Source organism: Astatotilapia calliptera, chromosome 2 (assembly GCF_964374335.1).
Source record: "Astatotilapia calliptera chromosome 2, fAstCal68.1, whole genome shotgun sequence".
Classification (NCBI taxonomy): domain Eukaryota; kingdom Metazoa; phylum Chordata; class Actinopteri; order Cichliformes; family Cichlidae; genus Astatotilapia; species Astatotilapia calliptera.
In genome coordinates this window covers 37,789,755-37,816,088 of record NC_137423.1, presented here as the reverse complement: position 1 = coordinate 37,816,088, position 26,334 = coordinate 37,789,755, and the positions used below count along the sequence as shown (strand labels likewise).

General features: G+C 40.9%; 1 protein-coding gene across 6 annotated transcripts in view; it reads left to right on the top strand.

Annotated features, from left to right (window-relative positions):
• Positions 1–802: 802 nt before the first annotated feature.
• Positions 803–26,334, top strand: part of atp8a1 (ATPase phospholipid transporting 8A1) — a 108,773-nt gene continuing 83,241 nt past the window's right edge. For 4 of the 6 annotated variants that reach the window (XM_080308541.1, XM_026146608.2, XM_026146644.2 and 1 more), the window contains exons 1-2: positions 804–1,195; positions 20,162–20,276. In XM_080308541.1, coding sequence (XP_080164667.1) covers positions 1,147–1,195; positions 20,162–20,276 — 164 coding nt within the window. In that variant the 5' untranslated portion in view covers positions 804–1,146. Of the gene's footprint in view, positions 1,196–20,161; positions 20,277–26,334 lie in introns of all 6 variants that reach the window. The other 2 variants (XR_013912318.1, XM_080308553.1) reach the window with 1 other exon arrangement.

Here is a 26,334-nt window from a genome sequence, read left to right as displayed (position 1 = left end):
AACCACTGATAAAATCTAACAATGTGTAATCTTGTAAAATGATACTTAACGGCATGGGGGTAAGCTTTAACCCCAGCTATTAATGTTGGCAGTGCTTTTGTAACCAACTCTCTTTCTCAAAATGTCAGTATTCAGTGTTCATCTTTATTTGCCACGATTTATACTTATTAAATAATAACCACTGTGCTATGAATTACGCTTATCTGAGAAGTGACACATTAACAACAGCAATGAAAACCAAGAAGTAATTAGGAAAAAATATGTGCTTTTTGTAATATACTCACCTATGTTTGAATAGGTGAGTTGTACCGACAGATGTACAGATATAGTGGCGTGTATTGCAATAAATAAATAGATAATAGAGATGAACGGGGACTTTCCATGAATGGAAATGAATTTTGTTTTATAAAACAAAATCTCCTACTGTAGTTTTATGCATACCGGTCCATTAAATAGTGATTTCTATTTGCTGATGGTGCACAAAGCACGTTTGATACACGAAAACATGATTCTGTTCTAATAAGCCAACTCCCAACATGTGTATGTCTACCGCGAAGGGGGGATGTGCTTACGCCAACCAGCAGTTTCAAGGCCATTTTAAAACAATAATCTAGCATTTTAATGATTATGGGCGACGGGGATTGAAGTACAGCACTTTAGCCTCTCGATATTATCAGATAAATATTATTTCTATCACTTCTTTTAATTCTAGCCAAGGCGTAATTACGGTTATGTTAATGTGTTAACCCCTCCCGCTATTTCTGCAAATGGTACAGTCCATAATGTGAAGCGGCAACGTCCCCCTCACTTCAGTTCATGGTTAGTCCGTGTCCACTCTTACTATACCAGGGGGGCGTCTGACGGCTTCAGTCCGCCGTGCGAACCGAGATGCTGGGCGATGCATGAAGCGGTGGGCTCCTGAGCATGGTTCTGTCACCAACCGGGAAATGAAAGTTGGCAATTCCTTATGTAAATCTCTCATCAGCAGTGAACACGCATCAGCTCAATCCGCATGAGAGAGATTTTGATTTTTTAGCCGTAATTTTGAAATTCTTTGACGGTTGAGGAGCAGCAGCCAGAACACACGGGGCAGAACCAACACCGCGGCCACTTGACAGGTGCCGTTTCCCGGCTCTGCGTGGAGAGATGCCGCCCGTCCAGAGAACGATGTCTGATCTTCGTACTCGGGCGGAGGGTACGTAGGAATGTTTTTATCTGTTTTATATTTTCGAGACCAGGCGAAGAAAAAATATCTTGTACATTATTACCTTCTTCCTTGCTAGAAGGCCGGCCGACAGCTCTGTGGAAGTGCAGTAACTCGCTAGCTAAAGCCGTGATTAACGGTCCCCCCGAATAGGCGTAAATAAGACCCGAGGGAAGAGAGGGTCGGCGGTTTGGAAGTTTTCTATGAGACGTTCAAGGGAAAGAACTCTTTCAAGTTAAATGTTAAAAATAATAAGTTAGCCTAAAGTGAAAGTGATAGAGGAGAAGGGGTTTCGAGACAAAGGCGTTGTCACAGTGAAGCCGCTGAAGATTGCACCTGACCCCGGGACAAGCCATATCCTACCTCTTAGGAATCACCCCATCATCTCAGAAAACAGATTAAGTTGTAGCTTACTCAAAGTATCCACAAGTGTCCAGCAAATGGCATCTACAACTGTGTGGGTCTAATAATGCAGCCATTGTGGTTCAGCTGGGGCCCCCCACTCCTTCCCTGCACCAAGAACTTTCCACTGCATCTCTATTGTGTTTGGCAGGGAATGAAGATGCAGACACATAGGCATTACCTAAGTGATTTCCAAACACAGAAGTCTACCTACCTGCTGCAGGTGTGCAGACTTGTGCACCTGCAGCCAGTCTTTAAATCCCTGCAGTCACTCATGTGAGGCTGACATTGACCTCTGACTACTCAGGGCTTTGACTGGATTTATCTGCAGACATCAATAACAAAAACCCATTTTTTATGATGCCTGCTGAAGTTTCTGTTTCTCTTCACAGTAAATGTAGCAGCGCTGTTGCCACTTGATTTTGAAAGGCTTGGGCTTGATTTATAGCTGCAGAGGTCTGGGTAATATCTCAGTCTGAGTTATTGCTGTTGAGTATATAATTTTGGCCCCTAAGGCAGGCGGGCTGGTCTTGTAAAGTGAATTAAAATGAACCTTTTCTAATTTGTTTTTGTGTGCATCTAGATGAAGTCGTTGCGTAATGTCTAGGCCACCTTATTATACATATTATCTGCTTTGTAATTTACCAGCAGTGTTTTGGTGTAAGTTTAATGTGTTTTTCACTCCTTTTTTTTCAAAAAGTGACCTTGTTAAACAGCACATTAAACATGCATATGGGGGGCCAGAACTAGACCATCAAAGGATCTACCTGGCTTTGCATAGTGTGGAAGTCTTTAATACTACAGTTTCTTGATGAAGCGCATTGTTAATCCTTTTGAGTAACATGTAGAGTTCGTGAAGGTTTTGTACCTTTCTGCTGTGAAGGTACATGTGCTGATATTAGACTCAATGAATGTGGAAAACCGAAATACAGTTTTAAACTTCATTTATATTTCTTAAGATATCTCAGGCTGTTTTCTGAATGGATTACTCATTGAATTAGAAAAAATATTTAACACGGAATTATGCCTTTTGTTCTATGAGACGTTTTTAAAGGGTTCACCGTTTCTTTAAAATCCCATTTGTGGCCTGGGTGAAGGCTTTAAAAATGAATTTGTTTACACCAAAGAAAGGGAAAAATTTGGAGTGACGCTTTCTTGTGCGGTGGTTTTACCTTTCTGGCCCACATGAGATCAGTTTGGACTGCATGTTGCCCATGAACTAAAGTGAGTTTGACAGTCTGACTCTGAATAGACTGAGCTGTAAAGATACAAGCAATGTGACTTAAAAATTTAGATGCTACAGATGAGTTAAATAAAACGTTGATCGACTTGTGAATTTCTTGAAATGTTATCATCAGTTCATGATGGTTAAGCTTGGCTTTCAAAGTTTCGTGTACCTATAAAACCGTGCTAATAAAGCAGCAAATATTATTATACGATATTGCAGCAGAATACACTGGGGGTAATATTGGGAAAGAAAGCATCTTTTCCTAATGGTTTTCTGAAGATTTAATTATTGAGTGTCTCTCCACTATCCAGATACAAAGCTGCACTGGAAGTAATCGGTCCTCACACTGTATGCCAGTCCATACTCCCAACAGATGGTCTTGAATCGTAGAGGTTATTTGCTTGTTCAGAGATTTGTCATGACTGTGTTTGGGTTCAAGAGTCTCCTTCGTTGGATGAGGCTCTCGTCTGTTTTGCTTGATTTTTATCTTTTATTTTCTATTTTATTTTACTTTTTAGCCCCTTGAACAATGTTTGGTTGTCAGTTTCAACCTCTACACCTTCTTATAAGCATTGTTCAAGTGTAGCATGTCTTCAGGCTACATTTATAAAAACTCACTCCGTACACTCCAGCCTCAGACACCTAATATTGGAACACTTCAGGAAAGAATCGCTTTCAGCTTGCATTAAGCTTATGATCAGCCCTGTGCAGCAACATACGAATGACTAACCTCTTGCTACTGATAGGTTCATCTCAGATGTTCTCTTGGCTGAAGCTTTGTTCGTTTTCCACAGCTTCCTTCCTTCCTTCCTTCTTTCCTTCCTTCCTTCCTTCCTTCCAACATCATTAGATTTGTCTCTGGGGAATTGCATGCACTTCTATTGAGAACAATTTCACCCTCATATTACACATTGCTTGTACTAAAGTGTATTACTCAGTAGTTAGACATAAGGTAGTGCATTACTGTATGCCAGCCAGCCCTTTGGACGTCTTTGTTTACATCCAAAGGTACAGCAGTGTTGTAAATTCCAGTTTGTTAGAAATACTTAAGTGAGAACATTGCATATCATTTTTAGTTTTTAACTGTCAATCCAACACAGTGTCAACTTGAAACTTTGCTAAACCGCAAAAATCCTCTTTTTCATGGATGCCTGGACATACACCTTATTGTAACACTTATGAGAACACACACACTAATCATTTTAATGGAGATGGAAGGCTTTGGATACAGGGCCTCAGTGTTTGTTTGCTGAACTGAAGGAACGTTTAGGCCTGGCTAATGATGTCAGCCTTAACAAGCAGATTTGGGGCAGACAGTTACAATTAAGTAAATATAAATTCACGACTGCTTACAAAGCAAAAGACGACCGCCGATAACAAAAATCGAACTAAAAACGATGTGACTTTGAGTCAGCGTCCTTCACAAAATGTTGCACTGAAACTAACTGAAACTGAACATTTTCAAAAAAGAGTGGGTTTGCAGATATGAGCAACTCCACCCTGGAAACTAACTGAAAAGCAAATTAAAAACTCTAAAGAAAATACAAATAAAAAGTAAAACTGTAATAGCTCTCAGACTGGAATTTGAATATCCTCTTGCTGAAAGGTGATTTGCTTGGCGGTAGTTTTGTCTGTTGGTCCTAAAATGCCACTTGAGGGCTGGTAACTGTAACGCAATTTGTCATCCTGCGCAGCACAACAGAAATGATGGATTTTCGCTGACGAGCTTGTGCATTATAGTGGTAGAAATCTAAATAATTAAATACGACGAGACTGTATAAAAGTGTTGACCAATGCGGAGCCTGCTGCAGTCAGAGGAACAAACAGATGAATTATGCAGCAGCTATTGCTGTCACCATTACACCACCTTTTTAGGTTACAAAGAGCAAACAATTAAGCTTTTCAAATCAAATCAAATCAAATCACTTTTATTGTCACATCACATGTGCAGGTACATTGGTACAGTACATGTGAGTGAAATTCTTGTGTGCGAGCTTTCACTTCACTTGGCTTTGTGTACACTCTTATCCGCCTGCTTCGGGGGAAATTTCTTTCAAGCATCCATCTCAGTGTTGGATTGGATCACCTTCCGTGCTTCCAGGTTGATGGCCTGTGCTGCTGCTGCTCTTGGATCAAGTATTTTCCAGCCTCATGGCTCCATATCCACTTCCACTGTTTTGCTCAGTCATGCGTCTGCTCAGCAGCGTTTCTTTCAGTTGTTTTTATGAGAGCCTGAGCACACTCCCCACCCTTCAGTTTTATATTTTAATCACCACTGTGCATCAGGCAGGCTTCCATCTAGAAAGGGCAGCCCTCTGCCAGGCTTACCACCTAATCCATCAGCAGCCTGTCCGTCAGCCCCCTCTGTGCTGCACACTCGCCAGTCTTGGCCACCACGTGCAGCCCCACTCCTTGTCACTCTTCTCCGCTGTGCTGTGGAAACATCCGAGATCCCTGCCAGCCTGTTCCTCATGTGTTGCCAAAACAACCTTATCTAAGACAGTTGGGATGCAGGTGACATTAGTGCTTATCAGCACGTTTAATGTATGATTCTACAGAGACAGACAGCCACTGGCAAGGCAGCCAGGGAATACTTAATTATATATAGAAAAGCCAGCACTTTCTATAAGCCCAGATAAGTGACATTAATATTTGTGAGGATTTACTTTCAAGTTCTTTCCTAATTTGTTTAGTGTTAATAACCATGTCAATAATAAATCTGTGTCTATGGAAGAGACAGCTAAAAACATTCATCAAAATGTAATTTTATTATTTATTAGCTTTTGTCTTAAAATCTCAGAAAATCCAGCATCATGTAGTGCCCATGAGGGGCAGCACAAAATTTGTTGGAGCTTTTATTTTGAAGGTCGAACAAAGCTTCCTGTAAAGCTCGATGGTCATCAAAACTTTGATATTTGTATAATAAAGCATCAATTCTAAGGCTATTAAGGTGTGCTGAATGGGTTCACAGCTGCTGTTTGAATGGCCTCTGACTCCACGCACTGACCCCGATACACAACCACAGGTTCAACCATTATGAGGTTTACTGAATATTTATGTTTCAGCGGAAAATCTGTCACGAAACTATGTTGTTAGCACAAACCCCTCTGAAACCCTACGATGTAACCTGACCTTTACCGCTGTAGAAATGTAACTGCATGTCATGTTGATGCAGCCTGTAACCATAGTGATTGCCATTTTCAGTACTAGCAATTCCTCCTGTGCATCTCCTGCTACTTTCTCAATATTTTTTATATTTGTTGGAAAGACAAGAACAACGATTGTCTCAATATAAGGAGCCTGGCATCCTTAGAAGTCAGCAACATCCTGTAGGAACATTGCCAAAACTGTCTGAATGGATGTGAGGGAATGTACAAAGGAGTGGAAAAAATTGAAAGACTCTGGGGGGGGGGAGACCACAACAAAGAATGGAGACCCAGAAGTGAGTTTCTATCGGCTGGCACTGCGTATAAAATGCTGGGACATGACCACAAGGTAACACATAATGCACCACGCACAAGCATAAATGCCGGTAGTGACATCGGCCACTTGGTAGGCTCTACAAAGATTCACAGCAGAAGTCTAAATCAGGCCTTAACCAAGATTTATGGTCCAGCAGAAGTAGCAGGTTCGCTGACGGTTTGTTGTCAGACGGAGGCAGTGCACAAAGTTGTACAGCTGGTCTGTGGGCCACTCCTGCTTGTGCTGTTGGTTTCTCGACCAGCTGTGCAGAGGTGCGAAGTTTTAACATACAAAGAGGTGAAGTGAAATCAGGTGTTAGAAACAATAAGAAGTGTCCACTGCAGCCACTGCTGTGCATTTCATGGTGTATTTTTTTGATCTTTAAAGGGTTTTTGGCAGTTCTGCTGCCTCTTTTTTATTTGAGCCATTTGTCAGTATGTTGACATTCTGAAGATGTTTACATCATCCACTTCCAGCAACGTGCAGTCAGGAATTTTTTCATTAAATTCGCCGCGAGTGGCAGGAGCTTCCCAAGTAAAAATGCTCATTTGAAATGTTAGTAGGTGAAATTCAACATTCGTTTCAAGGTATTTATCACACACACAGAACAAAAGGTGATTTTGTGGTTGTTTTTGTTGTTTTTTGTTTTTTTAGCAAAACAAACATAAACCTTTTTTTTTTTAATGTGTTCCAGGCTCAGAATTCAGAGTGATGTGATCACTGATGGTAACATTTCCAGGAAAAAATCAAAGTGCAAAAACTGTAAAACATGAAGACGTGGATGAGCTGATGTAAGTTTTGTGGGGATTTCCCCAAAGCTGTGAGTCAAGTAACTCATCAAAATTTTGGGGGGAGAAGGAGAATAATAGTTCTTCAACTCTCATTACCTTAGTAACTACTAGGTAAGAGTGAGACATTATAGCCTACTTCTTCTATAATCAAGCTATCTCTACCTCACTGGCATTATCCACATTTTTTTCAAGCATATGTGGAGCAGGCTGTGCGCCCTGTAGCATTTTAATAAGACTAGCTGAACCTCGGTCTGTCTGAATAGTTGTAATAGCATGGGGAGGGAGACTGGAGGGATTGAAAGCTGCCAGTGTGCCTGGTGAATCACTGGCTGATAATAATGTGGCACAACACGCCACTAAATCCCCTTCCTGGGTTTGCTGGTGTGTCATATCAAGTTCCCTCTGGCTTCTCTACCCTATGTGACTTCACGGGACACATCCCGTTCTCCATTTTCCACTTCACGTCCTGCCTCCATCACTAACCTGCAGCCAGCCTAATATGTGTTTCTTCAGATACTCAATTTCCCTCACCTCAATGATTCCTCTCTGTCTGCAAGGCAAAGTGGATGTGGCAGGTCACCGTGAGGAGGAACGTGCAAATGCATGTTCCCACTAAGAGATAGATTCAGAGACTAAGAACTTAGAGTTGGGTCTTCATGCAGAGACGCAGACTGTTGTACTGTTTGCTATATTTGTTGTTATGTTGATGTCAGGCAAGGGAAACTCATGATCATGATTTTGGTGTGAAGGCTATCAAAACCGTGGCTCTATGCAATGCAGTAAACTAGTGTTTTTTCTACTTGGCATAGAAACATGTGAATGTGACGGTCTTTATTCAGGTAGAAAAATTCAATAAACTCAGTTGTGCATTTTAAAAGCAAAAATCAATGCAGTACTGACCAAACTAAATATTTAGTTTAATGTTTTGTGCTTATATTACCCTTGGACTCTGTCAGAGTACCTTGGTGTGATAGACCAAAATAATGTTTATTTATCTTCTCATCTTATTCTAAAATTAAAGCCTCTGTTCACCAAGCTACTGACTTTAAACAGCAGGTGGGTGGAGCTTCTGTGCTCACAGCTGTGTACTTTAGATGACAGGGATTACTTGCACATACACTGACCTCATAATTTGAAAATGGTCATTTTTGATGTGAACGTCCACCACCGTAATAGTATTTGTATGACTAAAAATAATAAAAAAGCACAATAGGTTCAATTATAAGACCAACTTGGATTCAGTGTAAAAGCCACTAAATCCTTGATTTTATGGTCCCTAATCGAACCATCTGCTGAAATTGATTAGATCATTTGATGAGCAGGTTAGCTGACATCCTGGTTGAGTCTTATTTACAACCCACTGCAAGCCTGCATTGTAAATTTATGCTTGTAGAGATCCTCCATTCGTCTCAATTTTTCCATCAGCTATAGATGGGCAGCAAATCCTGAAACATGAAATAATCTCAGATACCTAAAAAAAGGAAAAAAAGAAGAAGAACCCATAAACTGTGTCTGTTTTTCTGTCATCGTAAGTTTTTGCTGCTGAGCAGAATTTTGTGCCCCCGGTGTGTGAAAGTGTGATGCACACTCAGCTGAAACAGCAGGAAAATTGCAGCTAGCGTGCGTGTGCCAGGAGACAGCCAGTGTGACAGTGTCACAGTGGGATGACGAGGTCAGATGAAGAGGTGTCAGCGGGCACTCCACAGGAAAGCAACACCATCAGTGGCTGGGAAGATGAAATTCTCGCTGCCCTTGCGCCCCGCTCAACCATCCCCCACACCCTCCTCCCATCCCCGAGAGCGCGTTCATTATACGACAATGATCCCGTCTCAGCTAGGTTTACGTTCAGCTAGGTCACAGTCATGCATTTGCACATTTATGGTCAGTTTTAAAAGTATATGTAAAAATGTACTGTTTTATAATGCATCTGACGGATCCATCAAGGTTATCCTTGAAATCAGCCCAAAGACAATCACTGCTCATATTATTGGACTGTGGTGCGAATAATGCATGAAGTCATCGTTTCATGAATTTAATAAAAGCAGTGAGATGTGAATAAATAACAGACAATAACTTGCATCTACATACGTTATCATTTCCTCAGTCAGACTGAGAACAGTTGATATGTTTTGGACATGCGTGACTTACTCTGTGCACTCGATGATGGAGGTGCCGGTTTAGGCCCATCTCACTGGCACATCAAACATGTCACATCAGGTCAAATGGCAGCGCTGGAACACTGGCACAGATTAGTTGTCATTACTCAGCCATTTGTAGATTAAAGCTATTTTTAGAGAACATGTGGCAGGAATTGTGTGGTTGTTGTTGCCTGTTTTAAAATCTGAGCCATGAACTAAATGTCTCATTATTTTGTAGGAGTTTCATTAAAATTTAAGATTGATTTTACATTTGTTCAACTTTCATGTTTGGGCCCTGAAATCACATTCAGTCTGTGAACACAAAGCTTAAAGTGTGTCTTTGGATAATGCTAACTGCGCTGAGAGTCGTAATAAGCAGCCATTCACGTTGTTTATCTTTAAGGAGTGTCCCATTAAACCTGACATACGACCCATGACACTACAGCTGTCGACTAATCCATCTGGTTTTGCAACATTAACATGAGCCAAAACTTGCCAGATCCCATTACAGCTTGTTGTTCCTGTTCTTGCAAAAAACCAAAAGGTTGAAGTACAGAAGAGCTCTAGTTAAGAATATGTAAAGTGTTTTAGCCCTTACAATTGATCAGACTACAAAAGGAAATATTAGGTTTATGCTTTCACTGTTTACCATTAAGTTTTGGCATCCGCCCCTAAAGAACAGGCTGTCATGTTTTTAACCATTTAATTGAGTTCAAGTTGAGTTACTCAAGCATACGACACCGTTTATTTGTCAAATAGCCAGAAATACCACAAAAAAGGCATCGACACACTCTTTTTTGAATTTCCTAAATAAGTGGCCCACTCATGCTTACACGGACAGCCATTTTGAGCTTGTTAGTGTGTTAATGTTCACACTTTGCTTAATACAGCAAAGAGAGAGAGATGGCACACAAAATCAGCAACAAGAGTGAAAACCTTTTTGTTTCCGCCTTAATCAACAACGAGTATAATAGGCATATCTACCCACCAGCAAATGGTGGTTAGATTGTTATCATATTTAGTTGGAGACCCTACTGTAAATGCATTCTTTATGCATTGGCCACTGAAATTTAAGTCTTTCCAAAGTATAAGTCTAGACTCTCCAAATAACTGTTTTGTTGCTTGCAGAGATGACAAAAAGGAAAAACGTTTAACCTGTGTGTGTTAACATTTTACAGTTATTCATTGTGATATTGGTTTATTGTCAAATGCCTGAATATAACTTTGGTTATTTGCTAGCGGTTGTTCAGTGAAGGTCTAAATCAGGGGTGGGGAACTCCAGGCCTTGAGGGCCGGTGTCCTGCAGGTTTTAGATGTGTCCTTGAAGAATACTGTAACTGAGTGACTGACATTCACAAAGTCTGTTTCCTGTGTCCATTCCTTTAAATTTCATGGCATATGCCTCTCTCTTTTATCATTCATAAAGTCATACACAGTGGAAAGGTTTCTCTCTCTGCAGATCCTCGCTAAGCCGAGCAGGGCCAGCCCTCTGATGTCAGTGCAAGCCCCAGCTGCCTCTGTTGTCCCTGCACTATCCGCCCTACTGTAGCCCTCCTGAGCCTATGAGGAGCCAGACGGAGCCAAACAGGGAGGGGGGATTAAATCTGCAGCTGCCCTGTTGTTGTTGTGAGTGCCGGTTACAGCATTGTGATCTGATAAGCGACTTATGGATGTTGCTGTTGCTTAGATTGAGGCAGTATCTATATTCCCCTCCAGCTCTTCTCCTCATTCACAAATGGCAGGTGATCGGGAGGGAGGGGGGCTTTCATCTCGGGGGCCTTGGTTCCCATGAATAGACTGTAGCCGCTCTGTCTGCTGAAATATTTATGTGGCATAAATGAATCATGTTGAGATCTGTCTTTGGTGGCGATGAGCTGATATAAATGGCGCATTAGGCTCACTGAGTTATGAGACTGAGACATCCTGAAGTCCAGCGGTTTGGAACTAATTTGAGCCTAATAACAATGGTAAATAGCCTCAGGTTAAGGTGAACAACGTGCAGACTGAGAAGGCTGAATGTTCTGCCTCACTCCTCTAGCTGACTTATTTGGGTACTTGTTAACACGGTAGTTCTGCATGTGTAAAGACAGAAGCAAACAGAAGCAAAGCCAGTCATTTGTGTGTATCCTGTGCTGCTTTTCTTAACAGAGTTTCTTGACTGTTTAGCTGCTATTTGTCTGTCTGTATGGGATCAATATCCGTAGCCCCCAGCTGCCTGCCCCCACCTACCCCGGGTGTGATTGAATATTTGCTTGGGAGCCGTGTTCTGGCCAGGTCACGTGCCTTCTCGGCTACACTTTATTGACAAGCCTTCAAGTCTCTTGCGCTCATTATTCTTTTAGAAGCTATTTCTGGACGAACAAAAAGCCTTTTTACGTTTTCATTTACCTCTAGACTTGCAGTGCACTCTAGCTGATTGACTAATGGGCCTTTCTGAAGAATAAGTCATGGATCCTCGTGAGTCATCACTGTGTAATTAAGTATATAATAGATGCTGGCCCAAAGAAGTTCCACGATGTAGCAAAACTGTGATATGATATCTTGATAATATCTGGGCTACAAGAGATTCGTTTGACGTCAAACATTAATAAGATACTGTTGCTAAAAATACATTTACTCCACAATAACTATTTCCATTTGATCATCTACTTGAAAACATGGATTAGTGCTATTTCTGTGCTATAATGTGCCTGACTGTCACAAGATGCAGTACTGGCTAATATACTTGACTATCAGGTCATTATGGTTCCTGTCACTGGGGCCATTATGTGCATTTTATCTTTTTTTTGTGTTGACAGTCATGCCAGGAATAATTTTCCACGCCCAGCACTCTTGCCTGACCTGAGCTAATATAGTACCATCGGGAGGATGGTAAATCAGCAGGGGTTGGGCTTATCGTTAACCTATCGTTAACAATGAGCTTCATTTGAAAAGACCCGGGATAAAAATGAGCTCATATTCAAGTGTGAAAGTTGTATAGACGTATAGAAAATAATTAGTCTTTCCATGCTTTTAGTATCTTAAACATGCAGAGGCGATTGAAGAGGGGTTTTCCTTGCCTGTCGGTTTCTCGGTGTCTCTGTGACCTGCAGCGTTTAGCAACAGGAATACAGAAACAGACGGGGGAAGACCAGCGTGTCTTGGCCAAGCCTTTCTGGGCCCAGTTTTTTCCCACTGGGCACCCTCTCCAAAATACGTGCGCCCTTGTGACTATTGTTCCACCCGTCTGTCTGTTGGCTGACACAAGCAATAATCCTGGCATCTGGCCTGCATCCAAAGTCATTACGACACTCGGTGGCATTGATCCTTCCTCTGGAGGCTTCCCCTCCAGAGCTGTGTGCGAATCTCCTCCCACTGAGCTTTAAATAGCTCTTTGTTACTTTTTTCGCCCTTTTCTTTCCAGGCCTCTTACATTATTTTTATGTTCAGTGCTATGTGTAATATGGGGCTTCAATTAATAGTTGAAAGGTGCTGTTATAAACACAGATTAAGAATGATGCCCACAGTGAATATCCACCAAGTTCACTATTTATGGTCTCTGTATTAATGTCAGGGTAGTTGAGCCGTGACATGCCTGCAGTTAATGACATTAGTGCTGAGAAAAAGCACGGTGTCCACCAGGGAATATTAAGAGCAGATCCCACTGAGACGTGCGGCTGTGGTTCAGTACATTATCTGCAGAGTGTGTGTGAACATAAGGAAAGAAAATGAACTGGATATGGTGGGGGAGGGAGACCATGCGGAGGCCTCTGTGGAGTAGCTGGGAAAAGTTATTTTAATGACCTCCTCAAATTCTCATCCCCAGCTCCTCTGGATGGTACTGTTGGCCTGGTGTGCTACTTTGAAATTTGTCCATGGTTACAGTTCCAGTGCCACTGTAGTAAAATTTTAACGTTTCCATTGTTAATTTGACCCTTGACCTTTAATTAAAATCCCCATTTCAAGTATAGTTTTTGCTCCTGATGTGATTAAAAGCTGCATATCTTCTGATTGGACCCAGTTTTCTCTCTATATAGAGCCAGCTCCTTGCAACATCACCTCAAGTTGCAGTATGTTTTAATGTCCCTGCAAGAGCGAAAACTGCAACAGTTTCCTATGAGCAGCACTGACAGTGGGAAGGAAGAAGAGACCTCTGCAGAACCAGACTCAGGGAGGGGCAGCCATCTAATAAGGCTGTGCAGAGACACAATGACATAACACAAATTATGAAACAGAGAAGTTGAAAGTTACTGACATTCAGTAGTGGCATATAAATGCATCAGGAGTGCTTGATAGGCCAAAGTATTTAGTTTACCTCCCAGTTTGTCGAGCCCACCCCACCACTTTCTCGCTCTTGAGCTACTTTTGCTCTTAAAGCCAATTAAAGTGTTCAACATGTAGCCTTTAATTGGATCAGGTGTGCAAGAATAGTAGCCGTATCAAACCTCTTAAGGCTCGACAAGAACAAATCTTAACTCTTCTTAAGACTATGAAACATTCGTGGAACAAACTGGCTGTCATGTAGGGCTGCCACAAACGATTATTTTGATAGTCGACTAGTCACCGATTATTTTTGCGATTAGTCGACTAATCAGATCATCATCCATTAGACGTAAAACTACAGCTTATTGCACCAGCATCTGCTCTTATATAACTATCATTAGCTTACAGCTTTAAGTGTTTAAGGTCTGTGCTAACTAAAAATAAAGACAAGATGATAGTTTATTGAATTTTAATGAAATTTGCAGATTGTTTCGGTGAAGATTAATAAACTCCTTGCTATCTAAAATATAACAGGACACTGGAGTATATTCTGGAGCATCTCACATTCAGCTGTGTAAAAACTATAACTTTAATCTCAGACAAACTGATTTACTCAGGAACAAATAAAATACTAAAAAAAAAAAAGCCAAACAATAACATTTTTAAGTTATCTAAGTGACTCATATATCATGTTTAACCTGAGCAGCGAAAGAAGGCGGTGGGTTTGAAAACGATTTGCGGGGAGTCCGGTGTTCTCGCGGCGCTAGTGACCTAGCCCCCGGCTAGCTATCGAGCTAGTGGGTAACAGACGTCTCCGAAAACGTCGGAGCGCTTTTGAAAATATGTGGTGTCCTGATAAACTGAGCAGATATTTGAGGTTTACACAGCTACATTCTCGCCTGAAAATATGTTAAACGTTTATTTTGTGACCCAGAAAGAATAATAAGAGTAACATTAAAACTAACTAGCTGCCGCCATTGTTGGAAACTGAGCTGGGCCGCGCTATGAATTCTGGGACACAGCTTCTTCTTCTTCTTCTTCTTCGGGGTTTAACGGTAGCTGACATCCTTGTACATGCAATGCTGCCATCTTCTGTTTCAGTCCGTTATTACACTCTTAAATCCTGCCACTTATTCCTGCGTCTTTTGTGATCGTACAAAGTTTCAAACGACGCGTCGACTATTAAATCAGTCGTCGACGATTTTGATAGTCGACGTAATCGTGGCAGCCCTACTGTCATGAGAAACCAATCTGGTAATAATCAAGCGACAACTGAGAGTCCAAGTCTAACCTTCTCTGTCGATTTACCCTGATATTATTAGGAAGATGAGACAAATTCATTCGTATCGCCCATAGGTGTTGAGAAAAGAAATACTTTGTCTAGATTTGGGAAATAATTTCTAATGAGGCTTGATTTTTTTTCTTTCTGGTATTCATCTGACACTGGAAGCAGAGGACACGTCAGCTCATGATGCAAACCTTGGTTGCTTAAGTGTTTGACATATTAGTGATGTATTTTGGATTAAAAGCTTGATTCATCTAACAGGGCAGCAAATAGCACACTGTCCTGGCTTTAGTCTAAATGATGGTGATGTTGACATTACACACCTTTACTGCACCAAGTAAAATACAGAATAGGTGTTCTTAGCTTCCTGTACAGTTGCTTGTGTCACAGTGGCTCAAAGGAGAGGAAGAGGACTTGGTTAAACAGCAGCATCACCAGCTGCAACTGGTGCATTGCAGCACCTGGTCTACCCCAGCACACCGGCTCCTGCTGCGAAGGCTCGTTCAGATACAGAGACGCAGCATCAATCACAGCTGCTCAGCCAGCTCCTCCGGCCTGTTATTCCACACAGGCCTTATGCTGCACTTAGCAGCTATACTATCCCTGTCGTTTTCACTCTGTTGCCAGTGTAGAAGGTAATTCCTTGATAACCCAAGCTGCTTAAAGACTTAGCTTCTTCACTAACTTTTTTTTCTTGGTTGGATTTGTTCCCTGGTGTGTAGGCCATCTCTTTTTGGCATTGGTTATCGTTGAAATGCCATTGAGCAGACTTCCTGATGAAACTGAGCAACATTAGTGTGGGATTATTTCTACAAAAAGACACAAAATAAAGGATGTTGTAGCCATCCATCAAAGGCAAATATTTATATGATCAACAATAACTACAGAAAACTCTTTGACTAAAGCATGGTTCATTTTACTCACACTTAGACCAACTTAGACTTGGACCAGCTATATTTGTGTGCATAGTTTTGGTCCCCAAAGGCCGCTTTGAACCAGGAAAAACATGATCACAAGTTAGCTGTGCTGTGATTTCTTTCCCTGGTAGTCTCTGACACTGAGAATTTTTTTTATGACTTTACAGGTGGTGATATAAACCCATAAACCTACAGTGCTATCTTCTAGCTACACTCTGCAAGCAGTATTATCTTAACTACAGCATAGTAAACTTCCAGAAAGTCCTCCCGTGCTGAAATTGCTTAATAATGTCAAAGTGCATAGAAATGGTTCCTTATGCAGACTAACATATAACAGGAAGAAATTTGCTGTAGTTTTTGCCAGTAGCTCTCTTCTCATCCAGCCCAGACTCAGTGAAGCAGCAGGCCTTTAAGTCAATGTCCTTTCCTTCACCTTTACTCAGTGTTGTTACTCACTGCTAAGTACCTGTCGTCCCAGTGTCACCAGGTGAGCTCTTGGCTGCAAATTCAGTTTTAGTTTTGGACCGAAGAGGCGAGGCCTACTTTCCTGAAAGAGGGATGAACGCACATGCTCTTAAAGAGGAACCACCAAACCGTAAAGTCCGTACAGGATCAATGAATCAACTGTTCAGCAATATTATGTAATGCTGTGGTGTTGCAGGTCTTTCAGTGATTCTTTACATCACCCATTCTCTGAAACGATGTTCTTTGTGTAACACGTAGAAGCGTGAAACCATATTTCAACAGGTGCTCTAAGTCTTTGTTGAGCTGACCATATAATTCTGGGAACAAAGGTCATTTTGGTAAAAGAGTATACAGTGTGTTCTTGAGTAAATAGAACCTTTAATAAAACATGGCTTTAAAAGATAACAAAATATAATACTGGTGTTTTTCAGGGTGCCAATTTTTTTAGTATGCAGGAAAAACCCTTTTCTTCTTCTTGGTGCACAAAGAATGAACTACGAGAAATCGTTAGCTTATTGCAATATTGTTTACACTGTTCATACAAACCGCTTAATAATAAACAGGAAGAGCATTTACTGACTTAGTTGGTGTCACTCTTAAACCTCCTGTTGCTGTGTCCATCCATGGTTTGTCACCTCACTAATCCAATATACTACCTATGCAGATCTGTTGCCTCGTGTAACAAGGCTGTGATGGTGAACTCCCAGCCATGTAAACAACTACGGGGCATTTATTTTTAGCCCAGAGCACATGCTAAGGACAAAGTATAAGGAGGCGATGCTAGCAGTCACTCCTCAATAATCTATGTAAAGCCAAGTGGATCATTAAAATAACAAGTAGCTGTAATCTAAGATTCATGGTTTGTGTAACATGAGTGAGAAAGTGCTAAGTGAAAGGTGAGAGCAGAAAGGAAAATTAAGAGTGGTGACAGCGTGAAGTGTGACTTTGGAGAATGTGTTAGCGTTCTTTGTTTTGACTTGACATTATAAGAAAGACATACTGCAGGCAGGGGCTTTAGCAGCAGGCTGCAGCTGGGGCATATCCAGGCAGGGCTCTGGTTACAGCCCCTCCTGACACTGGGTTTTGTTGTTCGTGCTTCCTGCCAGCTTTCCTCCCTCCTACGTTTGTGCCTGAGAATGGTCCTTCTTTCCATTTTAAACACTGCGGCTCACCTTATCTATAGTTGTGAAAGCTTTGCTGTCTCCCTTTTTGCCTCCCTCTAACACCAACACACTGTATGCTAGGGAAGACTAGCCAGCATCCAGTGGATCACATGCATGCAATCTGAGTAGGAGTACTGTTGACTTTGAAGTTTTACATTAGCGCTGCCCTGTGAGCATTGCTCACGTCATTAATCCAGACATATCAATTAAAAATTAAGTATAGGGAAATGTGAACCCCAGAAACCTTAAAGTGGACATTTACAGCGCCGTGTTTATGTTTGTTTGGGTCTGCCGGAGCTACTGGAGACTTTCGGTTCAAAATAATCCAGGTTGCTGGTTGCTGTGGCATCTGCGCTCATGACAAGAACTGAGATGACCATATTAAAGATGTCCCCTGATACTCATACAGAAAAGGCTGATAAGAAACGTTTAACGCAGTCTGAATTTTGGCTGTTTAGGGTTACATAACCATATGTTGACCTCATTCATTATCTGAAGCCTCGTTCTTGTCCAGTTTTATGATCAAAAGCTATAACAGCAAATATGTAGGACAGGAAGTAAGGAGAAGTATAATAGGTTCCTTTTTATGTCTCAGCTTTTTCCCCTTTCAGCAGAATTAAGCAAAAATACATATTTGATTTTCTCTTCTTATCTTCCAGGCTACATGATTCCTGTCAAATATTCTTCTGTACTACTCTCCAGTGTTTCAGTTTAAAAGGATCTTTACCTCAGCAGGACATTTGTTGTTTTTTTAGTGTGTTTACTGATAGGTTTGTAGCTTGAACCCATCCGCTGGAACGTTGAAGACAATATAATTACACTGCTAAGCAAGACACAAATAGGCAAAGTTCTTCATGGTACTCGTGCACGGGAGAGAACCAGACAGAGCGCCGTTCCTTCGCTTGACCCCAGTAGCTCTCGTCCGTTCTCCCGTACCACTGTTCTTTTATTGAGGTTACATGAATATGCATAAGTTCATTAACATATGACGTCTACATACAAACAAAGAGTACCTTGCCTGTGTGTGTGTGTGTGTGTGTGTGTGTGTGTGTGTGTGTGTGTGTGTGTGTGTGTGTGTGTGGACTGCTGATCAAAGGGTCAAACATCCTTGGTCAGGAAGAGGGTAGACTAGACCCCCCCCCGGTGAGGAAGTCCAGCAGTTCATCTAAACAGAAAAGCACTTAGACTAGAACAGACGTAGCTACGTTAATCCTACCATAAAACAATAAGACACGGTATGACCTCTCATGCTCCCAAAGTGCTGTCTAATACACACAAAGTTTGCAGACTATCAAGGATCAAAACCTCTACCAATCTACAACTAATTACAAAACTCTAAGCATATATAAGTAAATATTTCTAAGCATAAATAACAATCAACAATACAAATCTAACATTTACCTTATCAGGAAGGGGGCACTTTAAACGTCAACTGCTGCAAGTATAAAGTTCAGGACTAAACCTCACTTCTATTTGCATGTGTGAGAGGAGATGAGAGATGTGTACTTCCCATTTCCAGTTCTGCACTAAGCAGTTTCATGCTTTGTGCTTGATGTTGCTGGCAAGTTCCAGGCTGCAACGTCCCTAGACGCATGACGCAGCATCTGCCTCCTGCATAGAAAGCATGCATTTTAAAGGCCTAAGCATTATACCCGTCTGCATCTGCAATGTGTTAGTCCTTGTTTTTAGTGGCAAAGTAAGATGCAAAAATGCCTTTTACAAATCAAATATTTAGTCAGGGTTTTAAAAACAACAAGGAAAAATGTGTTACACGCATAAGCATCTCTGCGACCCACATACAGCGCTCACGAGGCCTCGCTAGTTTTGTTTTAGCCAACAGAGCTCCATCCCACTTTGCTGAACTCGGTACTTGGTGGGAGTCAAACAGTGCCTCGTTTTTCCAAAGGAGTGGAAAGAAGAATTGCATCCATGTGGGGACAGATTTTTCAGCACTAAATGTACCAAATCTGCTAACAACCTTCTTTTCTTTTCCTTGCAGAATAGTGTGTGATGATTAACTGAACAATGAATGGAGTTTCTGCTGTTCATAATTGAAAAAGTTTTCAAAGAATTTGAATTATATTGTATATTTTTTGTTGCACTTAAGTGTCTCAGATCGTCAGATACGACTGAAATGCTGTTTTAAAATGATAATTTCATTATTAAAGGAAAAAGGTCAATAGAAATATACCTGTGGTATGCCAGTGCTGCCCTTCTTCCTGTGTAGGTGAGTCACACTGTCCACACAGAGTAGGTGATTTCCTTTTCGGTGTATAATAGGGTTTTTCTCCAAGTTGGTGTTTTACTGTGAAGGTAGTAATACAAGATGTACTCTCAGTGACATGTCATTTGGCAAGCCTATTGTCTTTCCGAGGTACCTTCTCACTCCATTAGGATAACAACTTGACCGTATAGTGGCATCAGATCATCACGCCCGAGCTGAGGCAAGCTTAGCATACATCACTTACAAACATCTTCTCAGTGATTGTGCAGACTGCAGTGATTGTAGCCTACAGTAATAACAGTTTGGCTAATGTATTGTGCATTGTGTGCTAGGAAAACACTTTGCAGAGCATAATGCATTATTTTGAATTCAGAGTGCAAAAATACTTTGCTTTTGTTAATAAATCTGAAAGAAAAGCTGTTGTATATGAGTCTAAAACCTCTAAAGCGCCAAGGTCAGCTGAGCTCTCTATTGATTTAGTTTGAGTTGGACTTTTCCTTTTCCTGACTCCGAAGGGTCCTTTGGGTGCGTTTCGACACGCACTAACTCAAACACTTCAAAACCCCTTTTGATCTCACTTTTATTTGTGCTCAAAGCAGACTTTTTGAACTTATCAAATGTCTTTCCCCCCATGCTGCAGGATATGAAAAGACAGAGGACGCATCAGAAAAGACATCCTTAGCTGACCAAGAAGATGCCCGGCTCATATATCTCAACCAACCACAGTTCACCAAATTTTGCAGCAATCGAGTCAGGTAAGGAGATGTTGAGTTTCTAATAATCATGGCTGCATCTAGCCTGCAGTCTTAGAGCATACTTGTTGAAATAGGTAGTGGGCAACTTGAGCAGTAAGTAGAACCTAAGTTTGTGTGGTTTTAGATTCTGCAGTTTCATTTTTAGCTGCGAGCATGGTGATTTTCTTCAACACATTGGCTTTTTCAGCTTTTTTTTTTTCAACGATGCATGAGCACTCAGGTGGAGTCCTGGGTGGCATCCGTGTTTGGACGGTGGAAAGGTTTGGCTATGTCAGCAATGGTTTCATTCGCTACACTTTTAGGGATACTGGTCACCTGTGGTTGTTGTGTCATTACTTGTGTCAGAGGATTGTTGGTAAAAATGATGGCTAGTGTTGCGTACCCTGGACGGGTGGATTCAATCTACCTGAGGAACTTAGATGCCATGGAGTGGGCCGAGGAGTGATACAACACGAGGTGTGGTGACATTCCTTTTTTGGAATGTCAAAAGAGGGAATGTGGAGATACAGAAATTCTTTTATTGCTGCCATATAATCTGCATCATTATACCTGCATTAATAACATTCTTTACAGCATTATTTCATCTAATAATATTTCTCACAGTATTGATACTGCATTACAGCTGTTTATTGAAGATGTCCATTTGAGGATCCTTCCATTATGTTAACTTTTATTACAGGTACGGTCAGAAGTATTTTATACACATTGCATATTTGTGCCTATTTTGAGTTGATGTTCAGTTCATTAAGGGTTTTAAGCTTCACTGGCGTGACTGTCCAGGTGATCCATGCTGAGGGAAACTAGAACATAGAAGGATAGCTGCATGCTTACAGTACATATAATACATATAATCTAGGAATGTGTCCGGCCTGAGGCCTCAACTCATTTGGTGTCTCACTATATTTTATTCTACTTGGTAACAGACGATCAGAGTCAATAATTAGCCTCAGAGACCCTGAGGGCTTGAAGTTTATTACCTTGTATGGACGGTGTTATAGAAAAGAGAAGTTCTATGTCTGCTTATAGCTATTAAAGATGTACGATTAACTGTGACTAATGTCTGGAACCTATTTTAATCTGTCATTGACGCCATGGGGGGCGTGTACCCCACTGCTTTATAAGTGTCCACAACATGTATTTTGGTCAGAAGACATATGTTGATGTTTTCTCCGGGCTGTTAATAAACTCATCGTTTGATTGCACTTTTCTGGGGCCTCCGTGGTTTGTGACACTGCTCTACATTGATCGATTTCGCGACAACATGTATCGCCTGCTCATGCTTCATGATGAACCAGCAGCCAAACATGCTTTAACCCTAAATTAACCTGCAGATTTACAATCACATGATTTGATCATTTCCAAGTAGCAAACATTTAGAAGAGTTTTCAGATCTTTGTAGCAGATACTGTGGAAATTTGGAGCAGAAATAGTTTCAGTCTCTTTGCGATCCCTTTTCTGGTGTGATTGCAAAGTAGAGGTGAGAAGTAAAGCCTCAAAATATCACAATATTTCTAGAAAAATGGAACCCTATTCCTGATGATATTTCTGAAAATACCAAACATTTTATTGACATTTACACCCTCCAGGCAGCAGCACTTGTAAATGTAAGTATACGAAGGGCATTTTCCATTCTTCTTTTCCCATGATCTGCTGTCAGGCAGTGATGACACACTACTTAATTCAAAGTATGAATCTATTACCACAAGGTTCCAGCAGCAGTAGCATGACACTGCAGTAGTAGTGACACAATATTATATCTAATGACACAGCAGTACCCTGCTGCACAGACTAAATAGCAGGCTAGTCTGTGGTACCTAAAAATCTTGCTTTCAGACTTCTAATATTGACTTCTGAATAAGCCATAGCTGAAACACTGTACAGATCACCTGCTCTTGTGCTGTAGAGAGAGTTCAGGTACAGCCATGACAGCACCCTTAGCCATATGATATTTGATACCTGCAAGATTTGTAATGCTGGTGCTGCATCAGTGCATATACCCAGACTGGCCTGTTTATCTTCTTGCGTATCTTGGAGAAGTGGAGTGCTTTTAGCTTTAAAGGTCAAGATTGTTGGGTCAGGCCTCCCTCTGTCAAGGAGTGTTACGGTTACCATTCCTGCCTCACAAACAGCGTGCTTACACAGAGACCGCTACAAACTGAGCTGGATTAGTAAATAGAAAGAAGCAAACTAGGATGGAGCCCATTGTTACCTCAGCTTCATGAGTTTACAACATAAATCCGACAACAGTAAATATGAGGTATATTTTTTATTAGCACAGTTTGTTTTACTCTGTGAGGCCGATTCTCAGCTTCACAGTCAAAAATATGCGTTTAGTTTTTTAACTTTTATTAGTTAATTTTATTAATATCTCCATTACTTTAGTTTTGTTATTACTTATAAAGACCATCGTCAGTGAGACAAAATACATATTAAAATCTGCTTGGAGTACCATATGATTGATATTTGAATAACAGTAAAAAGCACTGGAGGTTTAAGAAATATGGCTTTTAAGATTGCATCAAACATTTGCTGAAGGCAGTGGCCTGATGTGTGCTGTGTCACACCAACTCTAAGCCGTCTAAGTGTTCAAAGACAGTAGTGATGATATGAACATACTTTGGTTAAAATAGGTTAGATGTTAATAATAATAAATATGGCATTATCTCAGCATTGAACAGCTTGCAGATTGACTCTGTGTTCATGAAGGTTCGTCTTTGGCGGGTTTAGAAAAAGATTTATTTGTGCTTTAAAGCGGAGACCTGATTTGTTGCTGTCTCCAATGTTGCATGGTCTTTGACACATCTTCCCACTGCTTACATGTCATTGTCCACCATCACATGCATATTTCTCCTGTTAGCTAATGGATCTGCATCATGGGTCTGCGTCCTGTGTTAGGGTTTTAGTGAATTGTTTGTTCAGCTGCACAGTTTGTCGTGCAGATCTGGTCGTAATGGAAAGGCGAATAATTGCTGGGATGTTGACAGGCAAAGAGGAGTGGCTGTGCAAACCATTTTCCTGTTGAGCATTCAGGAAATGCTGCTCTCTCTTTTGAGGAAAACGAGGAACATATGAATAGACGCACACTGACGTGGGTCCAAACACACAGTGACCCAGACATGCAAATTACTTTAATTGTTTTGGTATGTGTAGCTTATTTTGTCTCACTTACTGAATCACAGCAACTAATCTTTACTGCGTAGGATTTATTCTTGATATATTTGGTGTTCTGTTAAATAAAATTTGAAGTTTTGTGAATAATGAGTCAAGTTAATTATATAATGCATGCGATGCCCGCCATGCCCGATTCACTAATACTTTAATGTAAAGGTACTGATGTGGCGTAGACACTGAACATCTCAAGGATCTGAGAGGACATTGAGACATAATGGCTCAATGTCCTAAAGTGTCTAAGCCAAGTCGAACATTATCAAAGCATCCTGTCTGAGAGTGCATTCATCCTAAAGAAATGATGTATTCATTATTATGAATGTAAGATATATAAGAAGGAGATGGAGAGATTTTATTAACCTGAAAAAAGTTCTATAAAAAACCTTTCAGAATAAAATGTTGGGTTGTTTCCTGCAGCCACTTTATTCAAAAAAGAGTTTTTGCTGACATGAAAGAGAGACCTACTTATAAAAACGTGTGAGCTGGAAAACCAGCGAAGGTTTCACTGCATGCTGATGGACTGAGGGGCTAGGCAGCTTCAGTGCTGTCACAAATCTGCTGACAAGTAGGACCACACAGACTGTGGTGAATTTAAATAACTCAGAGTTTGTACAATTACATGAAACTTGCTTTAAGGAAATGTAGAACACATCACTATACTAGCAGTAGTATAGTAAATATGGGAATGCCAAATATAAAAGGTAGAACCAAGCAACCAAGACCCAAGACACGAGCTTCTGGTTTCTGGGGAAGAGAGTGAGAGAGTTAGTGCACTAGCTCTCTTTTTTATCAGTCGGCTGCTGACGGGCGTGCTGCTCTCTGGACCCGCATCCACCACAAAACCAGGAAGAAAATGCAGATAAAAAAAATAAGCAGAGTGGGAGGGGTTATCACAGTGCATGACAGCAATGCTGAACAAAGGGAGATGGGCTCAATGTGCTGTTGCTCAAAGCTATACACGAATTATGAAAATATAAGAACACAGATAAGGGGCCCAAAAACTTTGCACATGTCCCGATCAGTTGTTACACAAATTACCTGCAGTCAGACACACAGTCCAGGGCAGCGTGTGGTTCCGCTGACGGTGGAATCCCAAGGCCGAAAAGCTAAAGTTTCTGTTGACAAGAAAGTCAACACCTTTGCAGCAGTTTTATTTGACACAATCTTCACTGAGATCTTTAGACTTTAAACTAAAACTCAACATGTCTGACTCTAATTCCTGTATGGTTATTCTCTGCTTAAAAGCTATGTGAACGTCTGAAAAAGGCAGAAAGTGCATCTTTTAATCCAGAATAACATCAGTCCAGATCAGACTGTGTCATAACTGTAATGCAGCTTGTACACATGAATGCTGAAGAACGAATGTTAGGATTTAGAAAAAGTTTTCAGTCAGACTCAAATGCAATATGGCAGAGAGGCAGGGTCGCGATTAGGCTTTTAAGCTTATTTACTGAGTGTCATCATCTGGTCTCTCCGGTCTGAGTCCACAGCTGGTTAACCTTGTTCCTGTTTGTGGTCCCTGGAAACACGCATGGCTGAAAACTCCATAATGTGCTCATAGTGGCACTCATTAGAGGTTGTAATGCAGCAGGAGACATTAATCATCTGCTGGCTGTTCTTCAGGGTTGCCCTCCTATGCTTGTGTGTTAGTAAAACAATACGAGCCATATACTGTAAATAATACTGCAAATGATGGTTAAACATGCTAAACACTCACTATACACAATACAGCCGCCATGATGTCAACTTATTTTCAGATGTCTTTGTTTTGCTTGTCATGTTTTTCAATAATCAAATACTGATTTTCAGAATAATAAAAACAAAAATTCTTTAACAATTCTTCTGTAATTTTTATATTCATTGACAGCCTTGTTAACGATCTGAAGCATACCCTGCTTTACTATTCTGATCTACACTAATGGGGAATCTATTGAAAAATCAAATAAATTAAAACTAACCGTGCCATTGTGTTAACTAAGACTTGAAACTAGCAGTTCAGACTATGAATCACAGAGCAAGTGAGTTGAGTACGACTAACATTTAAAGAGACAAACGTCTTTTTTCAAACCAGAGGAGTCGCCCTGTCGAGTTATAAAGGTGAGTACAGGTTTATGTCCTCATTGGCTTTTTAGACTCAGAAGCATTATTCATCTTTCATATCCACTCTATGGTGTTTGCCAACGAGCAGTGGTGAAAAGTAACTTAAGCCCACGTGAGCTACGATGTGAAGAAATAGTGGTTTGCTGGAAGTCTCTTCCTGTGAACATGGGGTTCTTCCTTTCCACTGTCACCAAATGTTGGTCACTGTTTTCTCTTTAATACTGCAGGATCTGAGCCAACTATTGTTATTAATTAGCACTCTTTAATGAAATATGATATTATGTTTAAATAAATGGCAGAGGCATGGTTGAAAATGTTTAGCTGTCTCTTTGTTTCTTTTAACTAGCACACTAATCTTATTCAAAGATTAAACAAACAAAATAGGCTTTCATGATAACATTATACTCTGATTTGTGAGTAAGTGGAGGAAGTGCTCCTCTCATATCTTCTTGATCTCAGCTTACTCCCAGGAAACAAAATGAAGGATCCATAATCATCCATTAAGATGTATTATTGGAAGTGATTCTGTGTACAAAGGTAACCAGAGATGATTGGGCATATGCTCTGCAGCTTACCCCCATGAGATCAGAAGGCTTGAAGAAAATAAATCACAGAGAGCATGATGCATCCCCAGCCACACGTTCTTTGTATCTCAGGGGCAGACTGTATAACTATTAGGGCTGCCACGATTTGTCGACTAGTCACGATTACGTCGACTATCAAAATCGTCTACGACTGATTTAATAGTCGACGCGTCGTTTGAAGCTTTGTAAGATCCCAAAAGACGCAG